The sequence below is a fragment of the Odocoileus virginianus genome, chromosome 1 (assembly GCF_023699985.2).
Source record: "Odocoileus virginianus isolate 20LAN1187 ecotype Illinois chromosome 1, Ovbor_1.2, whole genome shotgun sequence".
In the NCBI taxonomy this organism is placed as follows: domain Eukaryota; kingdom Metazoa; phylum Chordata; class Mammalia; order Artiodactyla; family Cervidae; genus Odocoileus; species Odocoileus virginianus.
Genome location: NC_069674.1, coordinates 2,967,075 through 2,980,561, shown reverse-complemented (window position 1 = coordinate 2,980,561; position 13,487 = coordinate 2,967,075). Strand labels below are relative to the sequence as shown.

Genomic DNA, 13,487 nt, shown 5'->3' with positions numbered 1-13,487 from the left:
ATTTTATGGGAAACAAATGGACTAATAAAAAATTCATACACTGCTCAGCAAGAGGAGTCGCTGTGTTTTGACTTGAAGGCCCGTTTGGCTGGAGATTCGTGAGGCGGCTGCAGTATTTTCTCGGCCAAGCTGCGCTGTTTCAGCCACCGCGGCTCCCACACGGCTCCTTCTATCAGGGCAGTCCTCACCCTGTCCTGAAACTTGGGGATTCTCTGTCTCCCTACAAACCGGGAGCGCCCCTACAACCAGGCTTTGGGCCTCTGCATGCCAGCACTTGGAACCGTGTCCACGCTGAGCCCTGACTAAGTAAATGCCCTTTGAATGAATGACAGTGTTTCTGAGCAGATAAAGCGCTTTGCTTTCTGCCATAAGGGTGGTGTCATCTGCATATCTGAGGTTATTGATTTTTCTCCCAGCAATCTTGATTCCAGCTTGTGCTTCACCCAACCCAGCATTTCACATGAGTACTCTGCATATAAGTTAAATAAGCAGGGTGACAATATACAGCCTTGACGTACTCCTTTCCTGATTTGGAACCAGTCTGTTGTTCCATGTCCAGTTCTAACTGTTGCTTCCTGACCTGCATACAGGTTTCTCACGAGGCAGGTCAGGTGGTCTGGTATTCCCATCTCTTTAAGAATTTTCCACAGTTCAAATCCTATTTTCTCCTCTCCTTTAACTGTAACCAGATTTCTCTTTAGAACCTTATCTGCCTCCCAGTTCGCTTGTTAACTCAGAGACTGTCTAGGGAGGGTGGAAATGGAGGTGGAGACGATCATGTGGAACACGGACGCATCACATGGTCTGCCTACCAGAACCACTTGGCTCATTTAGTTTGCTGGGTCTCAAACTGGGGCACCAGTTAGACCAGTTAGGTGCCTCGGCCCCACCCAGAGTCTCAGATTCAGGTTGTGTTTCCAACACTTCCCAGGGGCTGCTGGTCCAGGGGCCCCCACCTGAGGACCACTGACTCTGGTCATTAAACTCGGGGGGCAGAGACTGTTACTCCTCCAGGGCCCAGGGTCAGCAGTTCTGCTGTGGTCATCTCTCTCTGGACAGGCCCCGCCTTCCCAAGTGCAGGTGACAACAGCGAGTACCTGCCGCCTAGGTGTGCCCAGGCCACCCTCGGGGCCCAGGAGCCGCCCCCCCATCTCCATCCACACCCGCACTTCTTGCAGGTGGCAGTGTGTGTGTACATGTGCGTGCTCAGTCATGTCTCAACTCTGTAACCCCCTGGACTGTAGCTCACCAGGCTTCTCTGTCCATGGGATTTCCCAGACAAGAATACTGGAGTGGGCTGCCATTTCCTTCTCCAGGGGATCTTCCTGACCCAGGGATCAAACCTGTGTCTCTTGCATCTCCTGCATTGGCAGGCAGATTCTTTACCACCTGGAAGCTAATCTGTGTGTGTGTGTGCATGTATGAATATATATGTATAAAAGTGAAAGTCACTCAGTTGTGTCCAACTCTTTGTGACCCCTTGGACTATACAGTCCATGGAATTCCCCAGGCCAGAATACTGGGGTGGGTAGCCTTTCCCTTCCCCAGGGAATCTTCCCAATCCAGGGATCAAGCCCAGGTCTCCCGCACTGCAGGCAGATTCTTTACCAGCTGAGCTACAAGAGAAACCCAAGAATACTGGAGTGGGTAGGCTATCCCTTCTCCAGCGGATCTTCCCAACCCAGGAATCAAACTGAGGTCTCCTGCATTGCAAGCAGATTCTTTACCAGATTCTGAGCTATATATGAACTATATATATACCTGAATATATACATATATATGTATATATGCATTTTATTTTCTCTACTGGTTACCTTTATCAACTGAAACAGTACTCTTACAAGTTTCTCTCGTATCACATTAACTACAGGCAAGAATTTTTAACAACCCATTGGTAAAATGGATCTGAAATCCTGCCCTTTCCTATAGGTCCATTCTCTGCCACTCCCACCTAGAAAATTCTGCCTTTTTAATATTTTTATGTCCCTGAAGTTGATGCCATTTGCGTTCTTCCCCAAACCCATAACTAAACTTTCCTTGTTTATCTGTAGGTTGATTCTGAAAGACTAAAATCAATAAACAGCATAACTTTATCATAAGAAATTGTCTGTCTTGGTAGCACTAAGTAGCATCCTATGATCGTGTCTCTTTTTTGTTCAGCTTTTTGTTTTTCCCTGAGTTTTAAATTGCCTTTATTTTTACTTGAGCTACTTTATTTTATCACACCCTCACCATTTCCCCCAGACTCTATCAGATATCCTGCTGCTTTGCCTCCTAACCCACATGGTCTCTGCGAGACCACTCTACCACCCCAACTCTAGTCTAGACCAGTTATTCTTGTCACTGTGGCACCCGGGGAGACCCCCTCACTGCTCTCCGCGTTGGAGCCACTGTTCCTTAGATCTCACATCATCTTCTTTCTTGATTTGCTTCCACTTGCATCATTTGCTTCCACTTCCATTTCATCACACCCTCCAGATGCTTTCCTAGGAAAGAACTATGGGAGGTAAACTTTCTGAGTTTTGCAATATTTTAAAATGTCTCTCTCATGCCTGTTGAAAACCTTAGTTGTATGTAGATTGCAGTTTGAAAACCACTGTCCCTCAAATTTGGGGCTATAATTCCATCTCACGTCCAGTGTTGCCAATGACAAACCTGATGTCAGTCTGACACTCGTTCCTCTGCGAATTATGTCTTTTTTTTTTCCCCCTGAAAGATATTTGGGTGAACTAACGTGTCTAAATGTGGGTCAGGTTTCTCTGTTTTTTCTTGCACCACCTGTCTCATCCAGTCTCAGATGGCACTCCTGTTCAACCACATTTCCCAACCCCATGCTGACTGCACCTCAACCTCCAGGTCCCCAAAATTCCCTCTGGGGCTAACTCTGCAGGTGTTTTAATCTGCTGATTTTTCAAGACTCTTACGTCTGAAATGTGGTAAAACCGTTCCTCTAATCTTTATATGGGTGTATACCTGGTTTATTCCTTCATTATCATCGTGACTGCATTTCTGGGGAGAGAAGACAGAAATAAATGTGATAGATCCACCAACTTAAATTGGAAACTTCCAGTTATCCTTAAGAACCTTTTTCTTATTTAAAAAATCATCTCTGCATTATAGAAAATAATAGTCGTTTGCCACCCCACTACCTACAGTAACTGCTCTGAGTATTTTGATAAATTTTCCTGATATTTTTATCTAGAAATGCACACTTGTTATTTATTTGCTCATTTTTAAAATAATCATTTTCCCAGCACAATTTATTGTACAAGTCTTCCTTTCCTTACAGATTTGGGATGACAGTTTAATATTATTAAATATTAAATTCTTAGATAAACTATTCTGTTCTAATATAAACCCTTGTGACTTAAAGCTGCCCATTATGATGGATCTACTGAGTGTTATATCAGTTACAAAGTCTATAGCTACTCTGTATCATTAGCAATAAATCCCTTTTCATCCATCTTCCTCTTTAATCTATCTTGTCATTTTCATCCATTTCTTCTTATATGTGAGCTTTAGTATTATTTTATTAGCTGCCCCTCCTCTCAGAAAAGAAGCTCATTGGTCTTTCTGTTAGAAATAAATTCATTTCTTTAAAAAATGTTATGCATTGACCATAGGTGAAGCGCTGCCTTCATGGTGCTTGAATACTATCAGTTCAACCATCCCCAGACTGATAATTATTTTGAAAGTTTCTCATGTTTAGTTTCCTATTCCAGGGAGGTAGCATGTTTGTGTCTTAAATATAAGATTCATCATCTGTGATGGCAGCTACCTTTGTTTTTAATCTTTCTTTAAAAGATTTACTAAATGTTTATAATTCTATGCAATAGTCACCCAGTGTTTATTTTATTTTATATTATTTTACCACTTAATAATTACTTTTGATATTTGCATTCAAATTTATAATCAGATTGATAGTAGTTTAGGACTGGCTGTGAATGGATTGGTTTCAGACATCATCTTCCTACATGTGAGGCTTTTCATTTTAAGTCTTTAATTTTGAATAGCTTTTAATAAAGGGTATATTCAAGTAGAAGGCATGCTTTAAACAAGAAGATATGGGTTATTAAAAGCTCATTGAGGTATTAAATACAAAGGTCCATCTAGTCAAAGCTATGGTTTTTCCAGTAGTCACATATAGATGTGAGAGTTCAGTTCAGTTCAGTTGCTCAGTCGTGTCTGACTCTTTGCGATCCCATGGACTGCAGCACGCCAGGCTTCCCTGTCCATCACCAACTCCCAGAGCTTGCTCAAACTCATGCCCATTGAGTCGGTGATGCCATGCAACCATCTCATCCTCTGTTGTCCCCTTCTCCTCCCTCCTTCAATCTTTCCCAGCATCAGGATCTTTTCCAATGAGTCAGTTCTTCGCATCAAGTGGCCAAAGTATTGGAGTTTCAGCTTCAGCATCAGGCCTTCCAGTGAATATTCAGGACTAATTTCCTTTAGGATTGACTGGTTCGATCTCCTGCAGTCCAAGGGACTCTCAAGAGTCTTCTCCAACACCACAGTACAAAAGCATCAATTCTTTGGCACGTAGCCTTCTTTATGGTCCAACTCTCACATCCATTCATGACTACTGGAAAAATCATAGCTTTGACTATATGCATGTTTGTCAGCAAAGTAATGTCTTTGCTTTTTAATATGCTGTCTAGGTTTGTCATAGCTTTTCTTCCAAGGAGCAAGCGTCTTTTAATTTCATGACTGCAGTCACCATCTGCAGTGATTTGGAGCCCAAAAAACTAAAGTCTGTCACTGCTTCCATTGTTTCCCCGTCTATTTGACATGAAGTGATGGGACCAGATGCCATGATCTTCACTTTTTGAATGTTGATTTTTAAGCCAGCTTTTTCACTCTTCTCTTTCACTTTCATCAAGAGGCTCTTTAGTTCCTCTTCACTTTCTGCCATAAGGGTGGTGTCATCTGCATATCTGAGGTTATTGATATTTCTCCCAGCAATCTTGATTCCAGCTTGTGCTTCATCCAGCCCAGTGCTTCTCATGATGTACTCTGCATATACGTTAAATAAGCAGGGTGACAATATACAGCCTTGATGTACTCCTTTTCCTATTTGGAGCCAGTCTGTTATTCTGTGTCCAGTTCTAATTGTTGCTTCTTGACCTGCATACAGATTTCTCAGGAGGCAGGTAAGATGGTCTGGTATTCCCATCTCTTGAAGAATTTTGCACGGTTGGTTGTGATACACACAGTCAAAGATACAGTCAAAGATGCAGATGGTGACTGCAGCCATGAAATTAAAAGATGCTTGCCCCTTGGAAGAAAAGCTATGAGCAACCTAGATAGCATATTAAAAAGCAGAGACTTTACTTTGCCAACAAAAGTCTGTCTAGTCAAAGCTATGATTTTTCCAGTAGTCATGTATGGATGTGAGAGTTGGACTATAAAGAAAGCCAGGACCCAAAGAATTGATGCTTTTGAACTGTGGTGTTGAAGAAGACTCTTTAGAGTCCCTTGGACTGCAAGGTGATCCAACCAGTCCATCCTAAAGGAAATCAGTCCTGAATATTCATTGGAAGGCCTGATGCTAAAGCTGAAAGTCCAATACTTTGGCCAACTGATGCAAAGAGCTGACTCATTAGAGAAGGCCCTGATGCTGGGAAAAATTGAAAGCAGGAGGAGAAGGGGACGACAGAGGATGAGATGGTTGGATGGCATCACCGACTCAATGGACTTGAGTTTGATCAAACTCCAGGAGTTGGTGATGGACAGGGAGGCCTGGTGTGCTGCAGTCCGTGGGGTCGCAAAGAGTCGGACACGACTGAGCGACTGAACAAGAACAGACTTAAAATAGCTGAGAAATCTGAGATCAGCATAAATCTGTATCTTTTCTCAAAACTTATTTCGTTTTTACTGGATTGTTGTGGCATTTCTTTTCCTGTAGACCTCTAAGATTCTATGAGAATATTTTTAGGTATTTTGTTAATTTCCTTGGAATAGGAAAACCCTTTAATCTGCATGTTCACGTCTGTACTACATAGGCATCTTGTGCTGCCTTCAGCAATTGCATCTCTTCCCATCACTCCAGTCCCTCCGTGAGAAGCACTTAGATTCTCAGATGTGAGGACCATCTGCTGTCTTCCATCTCTCTCCCACCAGGACCCCTTCCTCTGCCTTCTTGGGGAGCTTCCCAAATTTTCTTCCGTTTTCATTTTCTCATTTTCCATTCCACTGTCTTTACAGTCTCCTCATGTCACCTCTTTGGTTGCACTTCTAAATAGCAAACCTCTGCAGCCTGTCTCTGTGACCTTCCATCACACCTCAACAGGAACGCCTGCATCAAACAGATCCAAAAACCGGGCCCTTCAGCCACCCAGCTTGTAGCAATGTCTGGCCAACAGGGACCAGAGCTCGTTTATGGAGTAACTGAAAATTCAAAGTGTTATGTGTGCAGCACGGGCTGGCACAGACCTGAGTGGCTTTTTAAGGAGCGAAGCTCAGTACACGTTTCCTGGCTGCAAAGATCCAGGCAGACTGTCACGTCTCATCGTTACAAACGCAGCTCCCAGCCTTGAGGCGATGACACGACAGCAAAGCGGCAGCCGCGGAAGCTGCCAGAAGGACACGTGACACGTAAACAAACATGCAGGCCCAGGTCCCCGGAGCCCGAGGGCTTGCGGAGCGGATGGTGAGAACAGGATCAGCCGTATTTCAAAAATTCACAGAACCCCAGACGGTGGGAAAGCATGAGCTGGGCTGTGCTGAACGACACTCCACTGTGTCCGCAGCAAATGTCCGGGGACTGTGCGGGGGCTCCGGGGCCCGTTCTCCGCCCGCCACCAGCCCGCCTCGTGGGAGCTGACGGCCTGGCTCAGAGGCCTCCCTGCCGTGTTCGTCGTGTGCTCTCGGCTTTGGTTGAATTAACAGCTGTGATTAACGGTCATGAGAAGTGGGGGACACCGCGATTTAATCCCCTGACTAGCTGAAGCTTGTGTCAGTGCGCCGGGTAGTTTAGATCCTTCTGCCGACAGTAATTACTGAGCGTGCCAGGTCTCCTTCCAGCTGTCCCGGCATCGTCCAGCAAACGCGCAGCATCTTAGTGATAAGGGATCTTGTCAGACGTGAAGTCATCATTCTGAACACGAGATCTTATTACAGATAGAGTCAGGTGGGCAGCGGGACGTGTTTTTGTGAAGTTGCTTGTTTGGGATTTTTTTTTTCTTTTTTGTCATGTCCTTCTAACTCGTCAATGTACATTTTTCCCCTAAAAATCCTGTCTTTTTTTTTGGGGGGGGGGGGGCGGTGCTCCGGGTAATTGAATTAAATACTGGAAGACCCAGTACCCAGGGGTTGAGTACAGAGTGGCAGAAGAGTCTGGGGTTTTCAGGTTTGGGTAAAAGCAGGTGTGTGACAGCTGTGATGTCAGATCAAGTCCACCAGGAGCCCAGAGCCGCGCACCCGTTTCCCTAATTAGCGGGAGAATGGCCCTGGGGACTTGGGGACTGGAGCCCACCCGGCTCCCTCCCTCGGGGGCCGGGGGAGGGGAGGGGGGCAGGTGTTCCCCCCGGAGCCCTCCCCGGCTCAGACGTCCTGGCCGCTTCCCCACGTGGCGCTGGGGTCACCGCGGCAGGAAAGCCGGGCAGCAGGCAGCTTGCAGAACCCGGGCGGGGGCGGCTGGGAGGTGCCAGCGCGGGGGCACAGCCGGGGGGCAGCTCCAGAGAAGCGCGCCCCGCCCTCGCCGCGGCGCCCTCGCCGCGGCGCCCTCACCGCGCCGTCTGTTGCAGGGAATACTACATCACCATGGTCAAGTGGACCACCAGCACCAAGGTCGCCGTGAACTGGCTGAGCCGGGCGCAGAACGTGTCCATCCTCACCCTCTGCGACGCCACCACGGGGGTCTGCACCAAGGTAGGGGGGCCGGGCCGGCGCGGCCGGGGGCGTCAGGGCCACGTGGGAGCCGGGGAGAGAGACTCACGCGGCGGGGGGGGGACACACGCAGAGACGCGCGCGCGCACTCACAGGCTGAGCGCTGGCTGGTCCAGGCTCGCAGGCCTCCGTTTTGCTGCCGCCTGGTGGCTGACTTGAGAACTGCTGCAGACTCAGTCCCTTCCCTTCACCTCGCCCCCGCCCACTCCACACAGGGGCCTGCTCCCAGTCCTCCACGTGGTGCTGGAGCGGGGAATGGCCCGGCCTGAGTTCCCGGGCCCAGCGCTGCATCCGGGCCTGGCCCTTTCAGCGTCAGCGCCCCCAGCCCGGCCACAGCCAGCCGTTCCCCTGGGCAGTCAGCCTCCTGTCTGCAGGTCACCACGGTGTTCCTGTGGCCCCAGGCCAGCTCAGTGGGCGGTTAGAGGAGGCGAAGGAAGGGGCCCAAGAAGCAAATAAAATGTAAATAAGGAGGCTGGGCTCCTCTGAGAATCGAGGGAGTGACCCGCAGCCAGACTTCCCCTGGGCCTCATCCTCCACGCTCCCGAGGCCCGAGAAACATCCGCTCAACCCAGGCTCGTCTCTCGGAAACCGTTTTTTGGTCCTAAACTTTTATTTTTGGGAGGCTCTAAATTTTTATTTCCCCACTGGGAGGCAACAGGCTTGCAAAGCAGTCGTGTCGTTACTCGGGAGACACCTCCAAACAGTCTGATCCTGCAGCCCAAGAACAGTCCCAGGGAGCTGTGGCTGGGACCAGCGTCCTCCGTGGGCCAGTGACTTACTCTGTCTGTAATACAGTCTGGAGCAGGTTCTGGGTTGTTCTGATGAGCTTCCTGAGGGGAAGGAAGAGGGGTGGGGCGCAGCGCAGCTGAGAGGCTGGGGCGGCTCGTGCCCTGGGGCCCTGGGGTCTGTGCCCTGTGGGGTCGCGGTGACAGTCCTCCTGCCTGTGGTCAGAGCCCACGGCTATAGAGCAGAGCAGCCCCGGGACAGGCCGCGGCACATGCCGCTGAGCAGCTGTTCCTGGCGTGGTGGCTTTGTTCGTCTCCCTTTTTGTGTTTTCCACACAGTTTTCAGATTGACGTTTCACCTGCGGTCTAAGTCCCTTTAATGTTTTGGTCTGCCAGGAGGCTTACTCAGAGTTGTGAACTGGAAATTTGACACATGTCCACACACACACACACACACACACACACAGTGCAGAAGCTGTTGCCTTTAAATGGGCCCGTGCCTGGTCAGGGGTGACCGTCTAACAGGCCCACATGCCTGGTCAGGTTGACCGTCTAACAGGCCCGTGCCTGGTCAGGGGTGACCGTCTAACAGGCCCACATGCCTGGTCAGGTTGACCATCTAACAGGCCCGTGCCTGGTCAGGGGTGACCGTCTAACAGGCCCACATGCCTGGTCAGGTTGACCGTCTAACAGGCCCGTGCCTGGTCAGGGGTGACCGTCTAACAGGCCCACGTGCCTGGTCAGGTTGACCGTCTAACAGGCCCGTGCCTGGTCGGGGGTGACCATCTAACAGGCCCGTGCCTGGTTGGGGGTGACCATCTAACGGGCCCGTGCCTGGTCGGGGGTGACCGTCTAACGGGCCCGTGCCTGGTCAGGGGTGGCCCCCGAATGGCAGTCCTGCAGAGGATTCTCACCCCGGGTGTCTGTCCTCATGGCCGGGAGAGTGACATCTCCCCTGCTCGAGGACGTGTGCTCAGCTCAGAGCCACGGCGCAGACGGAGCGGAGAGCAGCCAGCCTCCTCCCTGAGCCCATGCGGCCCCTGCGGAGGGAGCCAGGCTGCCTCTGCACTGCCAATCACAGACCCGAGGCATGCACAGACGCCTTCCTCTAACGCTCTTATATCGTTTCAGAAACACGAGGATGAAAGTGAAGCCTGGCTGCACAGACAGGTAACTATTCCGTGTGTAAATCCCACACTCGCCATCTCCACCAGCCACATCCTCCTTCCCCAGCTTTTACAACATGGCTTCTCACATTAACTGCTACAGGAAGCTCCAGGAACGCGCGCGCGCGCACACACACACACACACACACACACACGTGCAAGGTTCCGTGGGGCCGGGGCCCCAGGGCCGCTCAGCACCCCCTCATCCCCCGCCCCACAAGGCCCAGCAGGGCTGGAGAGCCGTGGGCTCTGTGGGAGGGGCTGGAGAGCCCTGCGCAGAGTCCTGCAGCGTTCTCAGGCCTCAGGGCGTCCCTCTGGTGTACTGGGGATGAGTCCACACACGTTGCCTGGATTTAACCTATGTTCAGTCGCTCAGTCGTGTCTAACTCTCTGCGGCCCCGTGGACTGTAGCCCGCCAGGCTCCTCTGTCCCTGGGATTCCCCAGGCAAGCATCCTGGACTGGGATGTTATCTCCTCCTTCAGGGGATCTTCCTGACCCAAGGATCGAACCTTCATCTCCTGCACTGGCAGGCAGGTTCTTTACCACTAACACCACCTGGGAGGCCCACTTTGGTGAAAGAAGATGAAACGTGGCTGATGTTCCTGACTTTCTCAGCCTGGCTCAAGGAAGCCTCCTTCGAGGGGAACTCCGGACAGGTCGGCTGAGTCTTCCCTGGATTTCTGTCCCTGACTCGGCTAAGAGATGCAGGTGAACCAGGCTTGAGGAACTGGAGGCAATCGGATGAGACCTGCAGTCAACAAAAAATTCAACTCCCACCAAAAAAACCCTGAGCACTGGTAGTTTCTTTCTTCAGTTACTTTTTTCTTGTTGCAAAGCCTGACATTAGAAAGCACACGTGGAAGGTTTTGAAAGCTCACTTCCTTCTCGTCCTACCGAATGGGATGATAATCATCTGAAAATTCTATGGGAAAGATCAGACTGGATTTGAGCCTCAGAATGACGGTGGGGATGGCAGAGACATGCTTCTTTACTGACAGGGTGGAGTCCATCTGTGGAGAGTCCCTGAAGCTGCACTGTCCGTAGTGGCTCTCCAAGGACATCCTGGAAGCTCCGTGCGCACCCGCGTTACCTGCGGAGTCAGCGGTCTGGACTCGCCTTCCGTCAGTTATCTCAGGGGAGGGCAGCAGCCTCAGAGAAGGAGCGATGTTTTAGATACAGCCCTGTTCTGCCCTGGGCCCGCCTGATACAGAAGAGGAACACTTGTGTGGCCACTTTTTTCCTGTGTCCAACTTCGGATGCCAAGTCCCCGCTAGGAAATACCCATAATGAGACTGTGCTCAGGCGTCCTAAAATATTCGCTGGGGAGCTGAGACGTTCTTGAGTGCCACCTAGACCAGTGATGCGAGCACAGGCACCAGACGCAATGTTATGACGTGCCTCTTAAAATCACACAAAATGCCCGAGTGGTTGAAGGGAGAGAGTCGGGGAAAAAATTCATTATCTGCGTAATCATATGTTCCACTAATAGTGGATCATGCCAGACAGCGTGCTTTGTGGATCTCAAAAACTCATGCCCACCACTTCCACTTGCTTCACAGCTGAACCACAGGTCGCCAAGTGGGCAAACACACTTTGCTCTTCAGTGATGGCGTCTGGGTTGTTCCTGCCCTGCGGCTGGTGTGGGCTGTGCTGCCGAGGGCACAGCGCCGAGTGACCGGGGCCGCCCGCCGTGCGACTCCACGTCCCTGAGATGCCCGGGGTGACAGAGTCAAGAAGCGGGGGGGCTGCGTGGGGGCTACAGCGGTTGGCAAGCTGGAGGTGGGGGAGCAGCTGGTGGATTCCGGGCTCCCCCCCGGGGGATGGAAACCCAACGGGGGGTGTGCCACATCTCGAACGTGTCCGTACCACGGAGGGCTTGCTTTTGTGAACGTGTTTCCGTTTGTGTCGTCCTCGACTTTGTAAGGGAGGAATGTGCTGGAGCAGCAGCCTCCAGGCCGTCCCACTGAAGACCGGGAGAGGGTGCCTGGGTCCCAAGGTGGGGGCGTGCTGCAGTCCTAGCCTGTGCTGGGCGTGGAGGGGCTCAGCCATCGCAGGTGGGGTCGGGGTTGCGGGCCACCAGGCCTCCCGCCACGGGCAGCTCGTGTCTGAGCCAGGGGAGGGGGGATGGACTTAACTGAAGCGGGGTGCAGTTTGTCTCCTCACGGGCAGAGCGCTGTGGGGAAGCCAGGGTCAGAGGGTCCCCTCCTCGCCCCTGCCTTCCCAGTTTGATCCCTGGGTTGGGAAGATCCTTTGGAGGAGGAAATGGCAACCCACTCCAGTGTTCTTGCCTGGGAAATCCCATGGACAGAAGAGGCCGGCGGGCTACAGTCCATGGGTCCCAGAGTTGGACTGAAGCGACTCAGCCCACATGCACTCTCCTAGTCAAAAGTCATTGCACTTGTCCACTGAAGATACGTCTGCGACGTGAGAAACCGGGTCTCAGCGAGGTTCAAAGGCTGGCCTTGCCCGTTCCCGCCGAGGAATGTTCCCAGGATGGATGTAAAGGTGATATGGCGATGCGTGGGGCCTTAGTGTAAAAGCAAGGTTTCGGCCAGAATTAATAATTTATTACATTTACTCATAGTATTTTTTCTCTGCCAAAAGTGCAGACATTTCCCCCCAGAAAACGGATGCAGTATTGTGGTATCCATCCTGCGGTTGGCAAATAAAGGTGCCTGTAAAAAGCCAGATTTACGGCTGGGTTTTTCCGTCGCCTCTATTTTTAAATACCATGCTTCCAGCTCTAAATAGAAAAATAAATATTTGCAGATTAGAGGTTTCATTTTACTGCAAATATTCATGAAGATTAAATGTCACTTTAATCACATGTTGGTTTATTTCTCTGGGCATATCACATTTGCATGTGTTCATTCACCGCAGGGAAATGAGTTCTCCTCCTGCCAGCTGGGGTTTATTTACCATTTGTTCCCCTCCGCCTTAGCATGGATCTCCTCGAATCAGAAAATGGATGTTGTGGCCGACTAATTGGAAACCTTCAAGCTACAGCTTCGCAGAGGCTGGGGTGTCACCCCCCCAAAACAAAATCCCTTTTTGCCCATCCAGGCGACCGCCAACCTGAGGAGGGGTGGCTGGGCACCAAGCGGGCCCCCTCAGCTTTTAGGGTGGGGGGCAAACCAAGATGCAGGCACACGCTCCAGGCGCTGGCTTTGAGTCCAGCCTGGAATTCTCTCCCCCAGGGAAAACTGGGAATGCTGGTTTTGTCTCCAGGGGAAAGAGACAGCACGTGCTTGCGTAGTTGTGTCTGACTCTTTGCAACCCCGTAGACTGTGGCCCTCCAGGCTCCTCTGTCCGTGGGATTTCCCAGGCAGGAATACTGGAGTGGGTTGCCATTCCCTCCTCCAGGGCACCTCTCTGAACCAGGGATGGAACCTGAGTCTCCTGAATTAGCAGGCGGATTCTGTACCTCTGAGCCCCCTGAGAAGCCAGCAGTGACAGAGGATCCAGGCAAACATGTGCCACCTACCGAATGGGCGTGGGGAATGCCCCGCTCCTCAGACAGCATCTGAGAAGCACAGTGAGACCCGGAGAACACTGTGCTCCACCCACGTCGTAGCACACACAGAGTCTGTCCATGTTTGCTGGGCTTTTTTCCCTTTCTTTTTTCTCATCTCCATGGTGGGCTATTCAGTATGAGGTGGATTTTATTGAATAAAAGGTCAAAGGATGGAAAGAATAGAATTCATT

At 50.8% G+C, this 13,487-nt stretch overlaps 1 protein-coding gene across 6 annotated transcripts in view; it reads left to right on the top strand.

Moving 5' to 3' along the window:
- DPP6 (dipeptidyl peptidase like 6) overlaps positions 1 to 13,487 on the top strand; it is a 1,052,271-nt gene that overhangs the window by 972,770 nt on the left and 66,014 nt on the right. For all 6 annotated transcript variants that reach the window (XR_011482010.1, XM_070450430.1, XM_070450574.1 and 3 more), the window contains exons 11-12: positions 7,749 to 7,872; positions 9,747 to 9,785. Coding sequence is in view for 5 of the 6 variants with exons in the window: in XM_070450430.1 (XP_070306531.1) it covers positions 7,749 to 7,872; positions 9,747 to 9,785 (163 nt within the window). In the remaining variant the exon portion in view is untranslated. The remainder of the gene's footprint in view (positions 1 to 7,748; positions 7,873 to 9,746; positions 9,786 to 13,487) is intronic.